General features: G+C 35.3%; 1 protein-coding gene across 2 annotated transcripts in view; it reads right to left on the bottom strand.

Annotated features, from left to right (window-relative positions):
* Nucleotides 1–17204, bottom strand: part of PTPRD (protein tyrosine phosphatase receptor type D) — a 354920-nt gene that overhangs the window by 46536 nt on the left and 291180 nt on the right. For both annotated transcript variants that reach the window (XM_056514163.1, XM_056514162.1), the window contains 2 exons: nucleotides 12697–12820; nucleotides 983–1158 (listed from right to left, as the gene is read on the bottom strand). In XM_056514163.1, coding sequence (XP_056370138.1) covers nucleotides 983–1158; nucleotides 12697–12820 — 300 coding nt within the window. The remainder of the gene's footprint in view (nucleotides 1–982; nucleotides 1159–12696; nucleotides 12821–17204) is intronic.

Here is a 17204-nt window from a genome sequence, read left to right as displayed (position 1 = left end):
CCACCACTGAGGGCACAATACTTGTTTGTCTTCCTGACTAACTGGTGACAATTACTTTTCTCATCTCTCTTTCTCCCCATCTTTATCTTCTTCTCCTCCTCTGTTATTTTTTTTCCTTTTACTTCCTCCACTCCAATAATATCCACTGCTAGAACTGATAAATGCCACCAAATATGTACCCACTTCATGTAACACACCATGGCCTGTTAGTATACTTGCTATCACTTTCTTTATCTCATAAAAAAACTTAATTGCTATTTTTATTTCCCTTTACATATAGCATATATTTTATTACAACTCTTCTAATAATGGAATCTACAATTCTATTACTTGAATAGTATAATGTTATTATCAGAACCATAATCTTTATGTTTTAGTGCTTTCGTTTCCTAATTTTATTTTGGTCTGCAAAATTGAATTTGAAATACCACAGATAAGTTTTTGTATTCTGTTATTGCATGTGCTGGTGTAATTGTTTCAGCTACCAAAAAAAAAAAAAAAAAAAAAAAAAAAAAAAAAAAAAAAAATTTCCCAAGCAAATCCAAATCCTCATGATGTTAAATAATGCTGAATCTATACCATTTAAAACTGAAAACCGAATGCTGTTGACATACAATAACTTCCTCATAACAAGATGATACATTCATATTCTTATTACTAGAGACAAGCAAGTCTTTTGGTCACCTCATAAGATTTCCAACATGATTAAAAAACAACCCCTGAAATCATTGTGATCAAAAAATGAAAATTTTTGGAGCATAGAAAAATACTAAATAAGTGTCATGACTTGGTAGTTTCATAGTGAAGATCTCCTATAAGTAAGTGATTTTCATGGTGAAGTCACTTTTAACTGGCAACCTTAAAAATAAAATCAGTTTTTATACATATTAGGAGGGCAGGCAAACACACATGAAGAAAACAAAAAACTGATATTAGTGGTAACTCAGGTTAATATTATTAACCTTGCACAAGCTTTCCTTACCCTGGACCTTTCCTCTAGTTTCGTCATCATGACAACAGTTGCGCCTCGTTGTTCCCACATCATTCTCCAGAAGTCACCAAAGGTTTCTGGCAGTGCCCCCTGCGTTGCTATGTAGGCATTCTGCTTCCTGTATCCATCTATGTAGTTGGCATTGATATAGTCGCTGCCCGGTATGCCTGCAAAGAGAGAAGAGTGAAAATACAGTGCTGTGCTGTATTGTAGAAGGGCTGGAAAATCCCATGACACAGCTGATTTGATGGACCTTGGCTTGCCCCGTGCCAACCAGCACACAGGTTCTTACAAGTGAGTGTATGCCATCTGGGGAGTCAAGACGCAGGGTGATCTCTGTGGGAATAACTGCTCTTTTGAAACAAGAGACTTCGTTTGATAAGAAGTAAAAAAGAAGCCTGAAAATCTGTATCAGGTGGAGACAGCTGGGGGTCAACACAGCAGCATTTAAAAGCTGGTCTGATGCTGCCTGCCAACACCCAAAACATGTCAGTCTCTATTTGGGACAGACAGGGAGGATTCTGTTGGACACCCTGGCTAGGCTCCTCAAACATTCTTGTTGAGGTCATTGCATTTCCTTTAAATACAGAAGGAAAAAAAATATTGTCAAGACTATTCATATCACTGCTGTATTAATTTTCCCCATTAAATGGGAAGATAATTATGGGTTTTATTGTAACAAAAAAAGTTATGTAAGTCAGATTTAAAAAACAGTGAAATTTTCTATACGGTGTATGCATGAAATAAAGACCTTTGTAAGACTGGAAGCATGCCAGCTCCTAACTGCAGTCTACTTAATTCAGGGTATGCAACAGGATGCCTGGACTGAGAGTTGGAATATGCTGCCTACTCAGGCCAAGGAGGTGTATTGTCTGTAGCAAAGCTTGCATTACTAGTCTGCACTAATAAGGCAGCCATACTCATGGAAATGGATAAAAATGGACTTAAAATTCTCAGACTACTGCTGAATTCATCAGCCCAGCTTTAGCTCAGATTATGTGCATGTTGAAAGATAAAGCAATGAGGGGAGCACTTTTTATGTCATTGCTGTTTTTTTAGCTGATGACTAAAGAAAGAACTAAGTTACTTATGTGAGATCTCAGTGCTGGCTGAACGGCAAAGCAGTGTTAATTAGCTGAATAAAGATATCTGCACCTTGGTAAATTTTGCTGAAGTAATTGACAGAAGTCACTTCTTTGAGCAGAAATTATTTATATTTATGCAGCCAATCTGCTATGCACAAGTCTACAATCCCAAGAAATGGCGCAGGTTCCACAAACTCTTTCAAGAGAGAGTCAAGGTGGTGATACAAGCACCAGATTTGTTCTACAGCTATGACTGTTTTCCCTCCACAAAGCAACAAAATTGAGTTTCTTTGACTAGGAAACAGAATAAATTGTAAATAAAAAAATCCCAAGATTTTTGTCATAAACCAAATCTTCAAATCTATTCTGATGCATTATTTCCTGCGGGTGATCCCAAATCAGAAATTACTGGAAGTGCACAGTCCTGTTTTTCTGACTCTAAGTGGCATACATCTGAAAATGTCTTCCAATTTTTTTTTGAATTTGAATGGAAATTAGGGGCACCTCTTTAAAACTGACTGTTCCTTTTTAGCTACAATTTTAATAGTTTCAGCACTCATTCAGGGTAAGCCTGAATGTTTCATTCCACTACTTACTTAGCGGTAAATGAACCCACAGACTAAATGCCACAATAAGTAAGGTCCAATATAATCTGGAAATTATTCATATTATGGGTTACTGCAACTGTAGTCTAGCAAAAAATTTTGCCTTCATGCCCAATAAAGTTCCATATAAATTCTCATTTTATATGTTCAAATCATATTTAAATTAAAATTTTAGTTATTTTTTTACTTTCTGTACACAATTAGAAGAAATACCTGACAAAATATTTTGGAGATAGAAAGACCTTGTAACTTCAGGGTTACAAGGCAGAAAATGGCACTCCTCAGGCAAGATGCATGAATGGACACAGGAAGACTGTCTGACTGATCTGACCTGACTGGAAGTCTCTTCCAGGAGAAAAATAAAACAAAACAAAAAATTTGTTAACCTGCATAGTCTATAGCTTTTCCCTTCATGAAAGGTAGAAAGTGGAGTTCAAAAGCATCACTCTTGTAGACCTGAAGCTGTTTTATGTGGCACTTCTTATTGTGGATATCAGAATTAATGATATAGAAAATACAACTCCTAGGCACAATGCTGTATTTTCTTCCTTTATCAAGATAATAAAACATTTTTTCTTCACAAAACAGATGAGAAGGAAGAATGAAGCCAACAGGAGAAATCTACACCAACTGTGTATTATTACCAAAGGAATGAGAAAGCTGGTAAAAAATGTTTTCTGCATAAATTAGAATTATATTATGATGCCTGGTATCATACTTTGAAGCACATGTTATAAATAAAAGCCGGAGGAAAAAATGAAAAACAACACTTTGTAAAGTGGTTAAATGATCTTCTGGGAAAGCTGTCCTCTGGAACTGATAATGCACAAACTCAGTGTGAAAATTAAGCATGAGAACTATTGCAAGCTGTTCCCTAAAGAATGATCTTTAAAAATTTTAGCAACCAATACAAGTACCTGATGCAAAAAAATTCAGAGTGACTAAAATTGCAAATACTCTTTCTACTTGCTAATTTGTATTAAATGTATTGATAAACCATATTAATATATAAAATGTCTGCATTAAATAAGTTCTAATTCTTTAAATTAGGAAGAAGAAAAGCTTCATATCTTCCTTGATCTAAGATTCAAGTAAGAAAGAATTAAGATTAACAATTACTGATCTTGCAAAGAGGATTTCTCCAAATATATACTAAAGTGGAAATTTTCACTCCATTTCTCCACTTTATTTCTGTAATGTGGACACAAAAAACTCTGTATGTCCTTTAGCTTAAAAAATTATTTTACAAGGCAAGTCAGCTTCACTGCACAAAATAAGGATATACTGTGTATATGGACATGAAAATCCATTTACCACAGGCCCTGAGCAACCATTCATGAATTAACCAATGAAGTTTTAGGAAAAAACAACAACCAACCAACCAACCGACCAAACAAAAACAACAACAAAAAAAAACCAGACCAAAAAAAAAAAAACCAATGAAAAACATATTGCTCCAACACTTGCACTGAGATTTTCATCAAGGATTTATCTCTAGAAGAATACAATACTCAATAGGGTTTTATCTCTGCTGAGATCAAGAATAACTTAATTCAGAATGCTCAGTTCCATTGTCTCTCTCACATACAGTATCCATTAGTTAGGTTCTCTGCTCTCCATCCATTCTCATAGTCCCTTGAAGTATCAAACCCATTTCTCACAGAGTCTCTTTTCATCACTGTTTTCATGCATGACCTCAGTTTCACATCCTGCTCCAAAATCCTTAAAGCCCTCTAGGGAAAGTGCCTTATCAAAAGAGGAGTAATGAATTTTTTAAAAATAACAAATACAAAACCTGAATATCTGTAAATATCTACAATGACAAAGCATAAAAAGTCATCAAAGACAAGTTAATCTAAATATTAAAATGTCCCTTTCTGAAATGACTTTTCTGGCCATAACCTCACTCCGAGCTGAGAAAACAGAACAATTTTCTGTCAAGGCTAATAGTGCAAAAACAAACAAATGACAACCAGTCTGACTGCAGTACAATGAAATCCTGCAAACTTTTGTTAGCTGCCATAGCTTGAAGGCAACATACCCACAAGCACAGCAGCAATTGCCATCATTACTTAAATTTGGGTTTAATAGTTAAGAGAGGTCAGTTGGCTGTAAAAGCACGGGTCAAAAAAGGGACAAAGCAACCAAATTCTGTAATATTGATATGAACTTTACCTAAGTCTTTTGTCATCAGTGGGATTTACTGTACCTTTAGGATGGCACACCTGAAGTGTAAATTTAGGGTAATCCATGCAGTATAACCTGACTTCTACAAGATTCACGAAAGCAGAGACACAGTTTCTGCACAAGAAGTCAGTTAAAGATGAAGCTCCTGAACCATGATTCTACCACAACTATTTTCTAACAGCATTTTCAGCTATGGTGATGAATGACCAGTGTCTACAATCTCTTTATTTAGCCAGACAGAAGTTAAGCTCAAAGGGGGGAAGAATCAGATGAGTAGTTCAGCATAAAAGACAATCAATTTTGAAATATCTCAAGAGAACAAAGAAGTTTAGTTTTTACACAGTAAGAGTGAATGAGCAATGAAATAAATTAACCAATGCCACAATTAAAGTATGAAAGATTAAAAAACCCATGAACTGTATTGCTCGCAATTTATGCTGAGAACTCACAAGCTGACAGTACAGCTTACTGCAATACAGACTTAGATGCCCAAGGCTAATAATGTACACCTTAGGAATGATTCACTTGACTTCCTGAAGAGAGTTATAATCTTAAGTAACTTTAATTAGACTTCACATCTTATTCACAAACTGAAATTAAATAATGAAATTATTTCAAGCCTTTACAAAGGCTCAGTAGTGAACAGCCCTTCTATTTAAAATAAATTAAACTATAAAGCTTTGTTTCTGTGCCGCTTCCCTAAGACGTGTTTTAGTCATGTGCATAAATAGTGTGAAGTAATAGGATTAAATTCTGTCATGGTTGTAAAAAAGTTGGAAAAAAACCATGATGAACTCAGAGTTGATGAAGCTGTACTACTGGTTTAAGTCAATGTCTGGTGTTTTGAACAATGTCAGAGCAAAAATCACAGGCTGGTTGTGCAGGTGTGAACAAAACAGCACGAAAAATCTAATTTATGTAAGAGGCATGCAGCAGATTAACTATAAAAGGATGCAGATCAGGCCCCTAGCTATCCTCTTTTTCATCTATTTCTCTTTTGCTTTCTGTTGCACCACTCCAGCTCTGCCCCATCCACATGGCAGGAACAATGTGGAATCTAAGGACTGGTGATACTTTGTTCTCTCTCCCTTCTGCTTTGTCTGATCACAGCACAGCTGTCATATTCTATCCTACACTCCATACTGAACTTTATTGCAGGAGTGGGGAGATTGTGGAGGTGTGTTGTGGCTTGTTAGCCAGCACCTTTGAGGGGTTTATTTTAGGAGGTGAGAACTGTGTAAGGGTACTGTACAAAATTAAGGGCCACCACTTTTATGGAAGCAGATTGTAAGAGTGTAAAGGCTTGTTAGACAACACTTTTTGAGCCTGAACAGTTGTCTGATTACTGGAGTTAAGGCATGTCTACAATAAAAGCATAAGAGCCCTGACATGGTCTGGTGTCTATTCATCCTGATGAGAGCTCACCATGATAAGGTGTCCCCTGCTGTGGGTTGTGACAGCAGCCCTGGCTGGCCATGCTGTCCCTGATGCCCCCCAGGACATGCCTGGCCAGCCAGGGGTTCCAGGGCACTGCTGGCTCACATTCAACTTGCTCCTTTTCTGCTCTCCAGCATCTCATTCTCCCACCAGTTTGTACTTCCAAGGTTGCCCCATCCCAGGTGCAGAATCTGAACTTTCCCTTGTTGAGTTTCATGTGGTTGTTGATTGTTTAGCTCCCTGATTTGTCTCCCTGCCTTCAAGGGATCCAACAGCTTCCTCATCCTATCATTTGCAAACATGGTTAGTATCCCTTTCAGTCCTGCATCCAAGTTGTTTATGAAAAGGTTGAAAAGCACCAGCCCTGAGGTGGAGCCCTGCAGAACCCCACTAGTGACAGGTCACCAGTCTGATGTGACCCCATCCACTGTAACCCTTTGTGTCTAACCTGTGAACCAGTTTCTCACCCATCACATGGTGTGCTTATCCAGCTGAATCACCAAATTGAAATGGTCTAAGCACAAATCTGTACTTTATGAACTCACTGAAATATGGATCAGTACAAAACCAATGAGGGTTCTCTAGTAATAAATATTTTTAAAATGAAGGTTTTTTACGAAGACTGAGGAAAAGTCATTATGTATCATCCTAACAAAGTAAGGTAAGAATGAAAAAGAAATGTCATGAAAAGAAAAGAAAACTTACAGATAGCTGGACTGTGAATGGACTGCTGGGAGTACTAGGAGAGTCTGGTGAAGAGGGAAGGGATAATGACATGGAGTCTAAAACAGAAACACTGAATTATAGAGAATTTATGGAAAGTAGGCAATGTTGACAAGGGATAGGCAGAAGATGCAGAATTATACACGACAAAGAAAGGGATTATTTAGAGGACATAAGAGAAGTATTTGAAAGCAAAAGGAAAAGGAAATGTTGGAACCCTGAAAATGAAATTTTGAACCTTCTGTGCTGTCAAGCACTGGCCTCCAAAAGAACATTACTTTTGACCTAAGGCCATTAGAGAAGGCTTCCAAAATTGAGTAACAGAACTAAAATCACTAGTGTGTAGTTTGAATAGACATGTGAAATATCACGTGATGGAGGTTTTGGAATTTGGGGTTTTAGAATATAGTACTAAGTATGAGACAAGATGGAGGTTTTAGGGCAGAGGTTTTTCCTTCTTCTTGTCCCCTTTTTCTTGGGCTTAGGTAGTACTTTTATAATTAGATAGAAAATGCTGCACTGCAGGTCACGAGTGTTTAGTCATTGGGTCAAAAGTAAAAATAATCTAGGTGTTAGCTTTTAATTGGGCTGTTTAGCCTTAAAAGACCTTGTAACAAACAAGATACATTGCCATTTATTCATTTTTAGCTTGTTAGCTGGACGTACTGTAGCACTCACTGTACTATAGATAAAAATTAATAAACAACTGAGCCCAAACATGAAATTCCATCTCTTGTGCTTTTAATCCCAACTCTGACTAAGAAAGCAAAAAAGAAGATAAAAACTAATAGTGAAAAAGTGAAATGTAGGTATGCAAACTAAGAACTAGGAGGGTATGAGATCTTCAGGAAAGATGAGAAACTTGGAAGATCTGCAGGTGAGAAGAGAAACTTGGAAGGTAACCAGCAGAAAAATGTGGGAAAAAGGAGGAGCTCTCTTAGGAAAAAGAAAGGAATTTCTTTTGTCTTGGTCTAAAAAACTTCTAGTATAAAGAAGTCCAGAATGGAAATAAACAGGTTGTTCTGTGCAGGTCCTCAGAGGCATAGGCAAGAGCATTGCATCAGGACACTATCCACAATGCATGGCAGTACGTGCAGATTGCAGTATGTTCCACAGTACTACAAAGCAGATATTGAAATCTAATGCGATGTCATTGTACTGTGATTATTTTACTGCTGTCTGAAGCTAAGTGAGTGATCTCTTTAACTCTTAAACACTGAGTAACACAGCAGTTAACAGGCAAAGGAATCTTTTCTTGAATAGAAATACTAATTTATACTATAGATGCTGCACTAAAAGAGATGATGAGTGCCTCTACTAATATGAAATGAAATGGTATCTGGTTTGATATTTCCTGCAAAAGCCAGTTTCAAAGAGTGTGCACAGTAAACACGTACCAAATCTTCATTAGTCAGTTGAGAACAAAGCCATCAGATGTTTTCTTGAAGCTTTTCCCAATGGAAAGTATGGCTACATACACAATAAAATTTCTTCTGAGCAGATTTCAAGGATATAAAAAATGGCAGCATTTAAGTTACAACTATTACAGTATCAGTAGACTCATACACCTACAGCTTGTCTCAGCATTGTTGTCAGGACAGCCACCATAGAAGACTACTCTATGAAACCTGCTTCACAGAGGTTTAACACCATGAAATCTACTTCACCAGTATTTCTGTATCCATATTCTGTATGGGTATTTCTGTATCCATCACCAAATACTTTTGTTGTTTATAAGGCACTCCAAGATTGTAGGGTGAGGGGCCATACAATTACTCCATGTGCATGTATTATTAGCAGAAGGCAACATAAATGCAATGTGAGAGAGTGCAAATCGTTTGTACAGGTCCTGGCTCTTCAGTAGTTACAATGCTCCAAACAATTTCTAAATCTTACAATGATGGTCTGCATACTCAAAGCCAATTTACTGGCAACTGGCCATCTGACAAACAAGAATATCAGCAGCTTCTTGCCTTTTCTTTCTCAACCATTTGTATTACAGTCAAAGCTTTCTAGTGTTAGCAGCATTTTAAAATCACTAAATTTCCCATCAAAAACAAAAATACTACCCTGCTGAAATATGATTTTTTTTTTCTTTTAATAACTGGAATTATGTGAATACGTCCACAGACAGAAAACTTTTAGTAATGGATATCTCCTAAAAGAATTGGCAAGACTTTTTAGAATGCAGAATGTTTATCCACTCCCTGACCACCCCCAAATTTATTATTTACTTCTTGGAGGTTGAAGATCACAGATCTAGCTGTTTTAATTCAATCTGTTTTTTTCAGACAGTAAATTCTCCCTTAAATCCATTTAGATGCATTTATATAATAAACTTCACTACATTCTAACATTCTGCCATTATACTTTAAAATTCCAAGCGCCCATTCAGAAACAGCCAAAGACAGCACATTATGAACTGATTTCAAGACTTCAATCAGATTTCAAGAACACGGAAAGGAAATTTTGCGAAGTAAAATTTTCTTACCAGGAGGAAAACGGAATTACCACATTCAACCTGAGTTTTCTCTCCAAATGTACATCTCATGTAATGAAATTTAAACAGCAATAAGAGATGTATTCCTGTGAAATGAGCATTTATATTGTGGAACTCCCTGCAGTATGTAGTTAGAGAGGTCAAGAACATACTGGGGATTCAAAACCATGTTTGAATAGGAGTTATGAAGGGTACAAAAATAAATACTTCAAAAGTGTAAGCCTTGTGTTTCACGGCCAATGCAATTTTTAACAATTTGATATTATCAACAGCTGGAAAGAAGTAATTTCAAATCTCTGCTAATTGCTTCTCAAGACTTTCTAGTAATCACTTCTAATAGCCCAAAGAGTTCTGCTACTGTACAAAACTGGCCTAGTGTCTCATTCTGAAGCACTAATTACAATATTCCATATTTCTGCAACACTGTCAAGAGGCAAAATGTTCATCAGTGTACAACTACAGTTTGGCATATTCTTAGTCTTTTCTTCATATGTATTTGCTCTTAAACAGTTAGCAACTAGCTATAAATGGAGCTCTTCTCATTAGAAAGGTACAGTTAAACCTCATTGATAATATTAGTTTTCTCGTGGCCAACAAAGAAATGCAGATGAGGCCTATATGTAAATCAAATACTGTCCAAATAGATGTAACAAAATGTAGTACAAATCTGGGTCCTGATTAAGTTGTATAGTAACATAGGTAAAGGAGAATATATTTTTAAGTAATATTCCAAATATTGATTTCCCGGGTAACATGAAAAGACACACAGCTGTCAACTGAATAAAGTGCTGGCCAGACTGTGTATTTTCATATCTGAAATACCTACTTAAAACCTGAAAGAGAAGCATTTTTTACTAAATGCTAAACCCAATGTATTAAGCTTATGAAGCTACACACACAAAATTTCCTCTACCCAGTCATGTAAAATCTTAGGAATAAAATTTCTAAAGAGGCTAATTATATACTAAATGATTTCTGTTTTCAAGACTAAATGTAATTTTATAAAAAGGAATTTAATATTTGATTTATTCATCATATGCTTTTTTCACCATAACCTAAAGCCTTGGAAAATACTTAAAATCATACAAATCATCAAATGGGTAAATATCCCATTCATGTTTTTACATCTAACACTAAAATTACAAAAGGGTATAATATTTTTCTCTGTTTAGACTCAATGACTATGAAATATTTAGAAATTTTAGCCTCATCATCCTATTTCTCAAAAAAGGGAATTAAATATCACAGTTTAACTGTATTTTGTCTCTGCTCCTTAAAATACTCAATCTTTTCCAGGTACAATGCAAATTTTTTCCCGTATTTTTAGTATCACTTGTGTAAAAGCATAGTCCATACTTTCAATTACTTTGACTAACATTTTCTGCTCTTCCTCTTAAATTTTCTTCTCATTCTCTGAGTAAGTTCATTTTTTTTAAAAAATCCATGTTTCAGGGGTGATTTACATAAAGTAGAAAATGGCAGTCCAGTTGTCTAATATATAAATGAATAAATAAATTTGTTTGCATTTAATTTCTTTTCTCTCTTTCTCTCCTCCTTTACACAACTCTTTTTCCAAACAAAATCCCTGTAAAAACTTCAGTCTTCTTTTTGCCAGCTAGACTTATCTCTGAGTTAAGCATTTTGTTCTGAAGAACTTAACATTCAGAAAGGCTGTCCAGCTGCTGTACCTGACCTTTTCAGACCATGTACTTTGACCTCTTGTCTGGACCAGTGAGACAGAAAAAGATATATTGAATGAGTTACATCACATATACTGCTAATTAGAATACCCTCTCTTAAATGTTGATACAGGTGGTTGTACCAACTAGAGGCAGGTTTCTATGCAGCTATATTGTTCTACAAGGTAATATGAAAAATTGTAAGTTATGTTGCAAAACAATCTTGTCAGGACTGCTATGTAAGTCTCAAAGGTGGAACAAAACCAAGCAGATTATCATATGCAAATTCTTCAAGGTAGTCATGAAAATTTGGTAATATATTCGAGAAGCTCTTATCCATGTTATCAAAGCCTATGGTACGCAGATGCAATGAATGAGGAAAGACCTGAACTTCAGTCAGTGGGACTGCCTTTTTCTTCACAAAGCAACTAATATTAAAGTGAATTATACCTATAAATCCAGTATCTTTATGTCTGAAGTAGCCAAAGATAAGCAGCTGTTTATAACTATAAATTAATGCACTTGCAGTTTAAATTGTAGCATGTTATGACTGAAATAATTATAACCTTGAATATAGATCCCTCTATCTTATGTATCGTCTGCAAGTCCTGTCAGAGCTAACTAAAGTCAGATCTTATTTTCATTTAAATTGTGCCATTTAAATATATAATTTGCTTAATTATGGCCATCATTAATATCTGAATATCAACAACACAGAATAAACTGAAAATCTGTCTTCAGCTGAGAAAGCAGGTTAATAGAAAGGCAGAATTGGAAAAAATAAAAAAAAACCTGAGTGAGAACCAGTGTGGCCTGATGCTTTGTAAAAAGACACAATACCTTGGGCTGACAACCTGTAACAGTTTGCTTCAGATAAAACTTTAAAGTGTTTATGATTTTGGAAAGCTTTTTAACAAAGAAAGATATAATGAAAAACTCTCACTAAATCATATTGTCAGCCTTTAGTCAGTGAGATACTCCCAAAAATGTCTGCATGTGGGTATTTGTTCAAAAAAACGAGTTTAACATTTAGACTGCAAATTAAAATTAAAGTTCTTAGAGAGAAAATTTTTAAAATTTCCCCAGAGAGCATGAAGCTGAAGTGATTTTTTTCCCAAAATAAGATTCTGCCAAGTAAAACTCAGTAAGCAGGTTATCTTGATAATTTCATTGATCAACAAATCCCTCAATTCAAGTATGTTTGTTTACTGCTACATTTGCTTTGTTGTGTTAGTGTAAACAGCAATATTAATTTACATAATTCACTGGCATATACACAGGGTCCAAACGCATTCAGTGTTACACATGAATTTACATATTAGGGCAAGTTCATAATACATTACTGACAGTAAGCATCAGAAAAGAATTGTCATTACTGGAATTTACTGGAAGTAGTTTAATTAACACTTCTTAATATATGAGGATATTGATTAATAAAATCATTCTAGAATTTGGGATTTAATTAATTTAATTTTAAAGGTCTCCTTACCTTCTATTGCTGAGAGTAGAACACGAGAATGGTCGTATGCAATTACATTCGCATATCTATTCTTTGGTTTGTTTACTTCCAGGTTAGAGTGTTCCCATGTGAACTGCTGACCAGGATCAATAGACTTCGAAGGACAAAGAGAAAAAAAAGGAAAAGAAACTTTCAGCTAGGGACTACATAATTGTTTTGTTTATGATAATTACAAACTAAACTCCCATAGTTTGTTCTGGAAATAATCTCCTTTTATTTAAATCTCCTTTTATTTAAAATTATTACTTCAGCACACATTGTAACATATTAGATCATATTATATTAAGCATTTTGTATATATGCATCTGAAACTTCTAAGAGGAATTTAAACTATAAGCTTTTAAAATCCAGGGCTTTTTCTTCAGAGAAGCAAGCTATCCATCCTTTTCTATTTTCATCCATTTTGGCAAGTGAGGGGTTCTAGCTTAACAGCGAATGATACATATCATAAATATCGTAAATATCATAAATTTCAAAAACACTGGGATTAAGGGGAATAAACATTTTTGCCTTTATTAGAAAGCCAATTCAAAAATTTCACTCTCCTGTTTACTGAATAACTCCAAAGTTTCCTGAAGAAGTTATCCAGAAGAAAAATAATAATCCTGTTCTTTGGTGGCATCATTTTGATGCCAGGCCAACCCATACTAGTGTTGCTCTGGAAACTAGCTGTGTTTCAGCCATAGAAAATATAAAGAAACTTGCTTTTCATTTTCTTGAGTCATAAATAAGTAAGCAATTCAGGCATATTTGAAATTTTAATGGTATCTCTTTTCTAAACATAAGTAATCTTATTCATAAACAGAACTATATGTTTCCAGATTCACTGTTTGTGTTTTCTTCATGTTCCAGGGTGAAATTACAGAAGCGTTCACCACACTCCTTCATCCCCACCACTAGGGAAACTTCAGACTCTAGTATTTTTACTTCTATGGTTGAATTATATATGCAGCAAAGTGAATACAAATTAGATAACAGATGGTACCTGTTTATGCTCACTATGGTTGTGGCCGTATGAAAGGTCACCTCATACTGAGAAGTCATGAATAATCACCTAGCGGTTTACTTTCCCTTCCCGTAACATTAGAGACCTTAAAATTATTTCATCAATATGAATACACAACTATGGCTTGAGGTTTATGCCCTCTGTGTAATCCTGGTAAGAACTGGCAGCTCCCTAAGTCAGCTAGCCGTAAACTATTAAAAAAACAAAGACACAGCTAAGCCAAGGTAGGGCAGCTCACCAACACTATGCTCATTTTCCATGAGTAACCAGCAACAAGGCACAAGTCAGGAGATCTGTACTGCCACTGCAGCATCAAGCCAACAGCTTTACTGACTCATCCCAGGGTATGACCTGTAATCTATTAGAGTAGGTTTTACCTGACAATGAGCAAGTGTGAAATTAATTAATGTGATTTTACTAGGACTTATCCCTAAGACTGATAATTTGGCCAGTCTGAAAATTGCTTCATTCTCATGCATCTTTACATATTTTATACAATTTATCTATTTAATATTTTGAGAATGACTTTGCTTTTTTATTGAGATTATTTTTAAAAAAATAATTTTGTGTGGCTGCCTGATAGAGAAGCACTTGTCTTTAGGAAAACAAATATTTCAGAAAAACAAGCACTTTATTCTATTAACCAATACCCCAGGCTCAATTAATTTTAGTAATATAGAAGTTATAAAAACTGATTATGGGTTTTTTTGAGCCCTATTGTATTTTGTTTGCCTATAAAGGGACAATCAGCTATCCAACAACTAGTATTTTGCCACATGCAAAGGTAGACATCACTTCTGTGCTGTGCTTAAGTACAAACATAGTGATCTGATGCAAGATCAGGGCTTCACACTTCTCGAAAAAGAATATTACTTTTTCTGACTGCAAAGTGAAATTCTTTTTCATCAATAAAGCAAATGGTAAAATTTTATTCTCTAATTTCACAATAAAATTTTTATTCTTTTTTATTACAATTTAATTTCATTCTAGTAATGTTTTCCCACACTATGAGAAGGATGGCTGGTAGAATTTTGAAGCGGGCATGCACTGTGTAATTTAAATATGTAAGTATTTCATCTTTACTTCTTTTATTTCATCAATGGTGCAGAGAAAAAATCCGGACTACATTTCCATCAGCACAGGGAAGAGTAGAGTTATATACATATATACTATATTTAAGACATGTAATAGACCTCTTTATCAGAAGGTCAGCAATTCATTTACATCATATGACTGGAAAAGTAATAAAATTTACATAATAACTTATCTCAGCAAAAATTGCCCCTCTTTTACTTTTTGAGTTAATGTAGGTGAACAAAAAAACTTATGCAGGATATTTACAGGTCAAGTTTTCAGAACTTTGGAAAATAATTTTTATTGATTTATCTCAGAATTCTGGTAATAATTTAGAACATAAACTTAGTACAGAAGATGCTTACTATGTATTAGTGCATCAATTAACTCTAATTAAGCTTTAAAATAAAATTGGTAATTTGACCAGAAATACTGCACATCTATAGTATCTGTGATTACCCAGTCAGTAATTTTTGAGAGACATATGTGAAAACATGCTATCTAAACCACAGTCCACTTCCCTAGAATGAAGCACACTATTCTGCATTGTTCTAGACACATAACTGAAGCAGACCATCTGTCTTATCTTTTAGGTTTTTACCTACACTGCCAAAAAATCCCGGAAATTACTTCACAATGTAAGATGTCACATACACTTTCTCCTCACATTACACAAGAAAACTAAAAAATAACTGAATTAACTGGCTGCTTAAAATGCTATTTTTGAGCCTGGACTGCAGGACTCTGGCTTTAAAGCATAAAAAACAAAACAGGATGTAGGAGAAAAAAGATAAAAAAATGCCTGCAAACAGTAAGTTTAAACTGCAGTTTTGCATACACAAAGATGATTTTGCATATACATAAAAAATGGTGGTCTGAGATTCTTCTCCATTATGAGAAACAGCTTCAGCTCTATATTATGCCTATTTTTCATGTGAATTTAAAGAATGAAAACTTTAAATTTGAAGCTTAGCCTCAACTGTTCAGTATTCAGTATTATTCTTCCACTTTTCACTCCTTAATGTTTAAGCATTCTAAAGCTACTGTTTGGTAGCAAGAAAAAACCCAAACATACACATTGTATGATGTACGGCCAGATGGTGTAGTTTAGTGATTAATATTTAGGTCTACATCCAGACATAGTTAACATAAATTATCAGAAACAGGCAGATGGACTGAACTTTAATCTTTCCTGTTTTCCTCACCAATCGGAACCACTTTGTGGCCTTACCATCCTCCCATAAAGCACCATTTTGTCAAAAGAAAGTTAATCTGTATTTCCTCAGACTTAATAGCCACACTGGAACAAAGAGTTGAGTGGTATTGGCAGACACATTTCAGAAGTGTGAAAGACCAATAACTCATGAATAACAAGTCTGTACTAACAGTTTTAATGAGTGCTTTAATGGTTTAATGGATGGCACTTTAATAGGATTTCTAGTATTTTCATTCTGAAAGCTTGCCTTCAATAAAGCTGTCATTAATAAAGAAGTGGATTTCTTCACAGCATAACTGTGTCGTATGGGTGCTTTGTGCAAAAGAAATAAAAACATTTGTAATACTGTTATTCCCCTCCCATGCTTTGACAAACCTTTCAGCTAGTGTGTTCTAAATGGCTGGCTGCTTAAACAAGTGTAACCTGTTAGCAGGAAAAGACTTGAGCAATACTTACTATCACAACGCACCATCCATAAAATAGTTCATTGAATAATAATCACAGTAACCAAAAGGTTCTGGTGGTAACCAAACCAGAAGAATTTCAAACAATCCTCCTCCAGTAAACTATGTATCTGCTCACTGTGCAGTTTTCCTTTACACCACTTGAAAAAGAGGAAAATGTCCCCTGACGTGAGTCTTTGAGGACTAGATCTTGGTTCAGCACTAAGGAAGGTATGACCAAATGTCCTGGTGTGAGCTGACACGTGCCTGCCTGCTCTGGAATACTGCTCTTCTAAGGGTCACTACAGCAGCAAATTAGAAGCCAGCAGCTTTAAGTTTCTGTGGAATGTGGGGATCGACATATATTGCGTATCTTTCACAAGCCAGGAGGGGGAAGGAAGCATGTCCTGTAAAGCATTTTCAAGCACTGTACTGTTTGTGGCTTGAATTAAATACTAATGACCACTACTTCATAGGCAGGCAAAGTAGAATGAAGAAGAAAAATTGGAGAGCATATCAATATCAATGCAAACAGATTCAGAACAACTGGGGAAGGTACACAGCTAAGCAGAGAAATGAACAATTTGACCCTCTTTTACCAATGTCAGCAACTGTGAGGAGAATTTCATACCACAGCTGATGAATCTATAATAGAGTGCTATTGTATTATGCAGGAAACTTGCTAATAGTATGAGATTTACATACTGCATTACCGAAATGTGAATGCTAGATGCATGAA

The sequence above is a fragment of the Oenanthe melanoleuca genome, chromosome Z (assembly GCF_029582105.1).
Source record: "Oenanthe melanoleuca isolate GR-GAL-2019-014 chromosome Z, OMel1.0, whole genome shotgun sequence".
In the NCBI taxonomy this organism is placed as follows: Eukaryota; Metazoa; Chordata; class Aves; order Passeriformes; family Muscicapidae; genus Oenanthe; species Oenanthe melanoleuca.
This window is presented reverse-complemented; position numbering and strand designations above follow the sequence as displayed.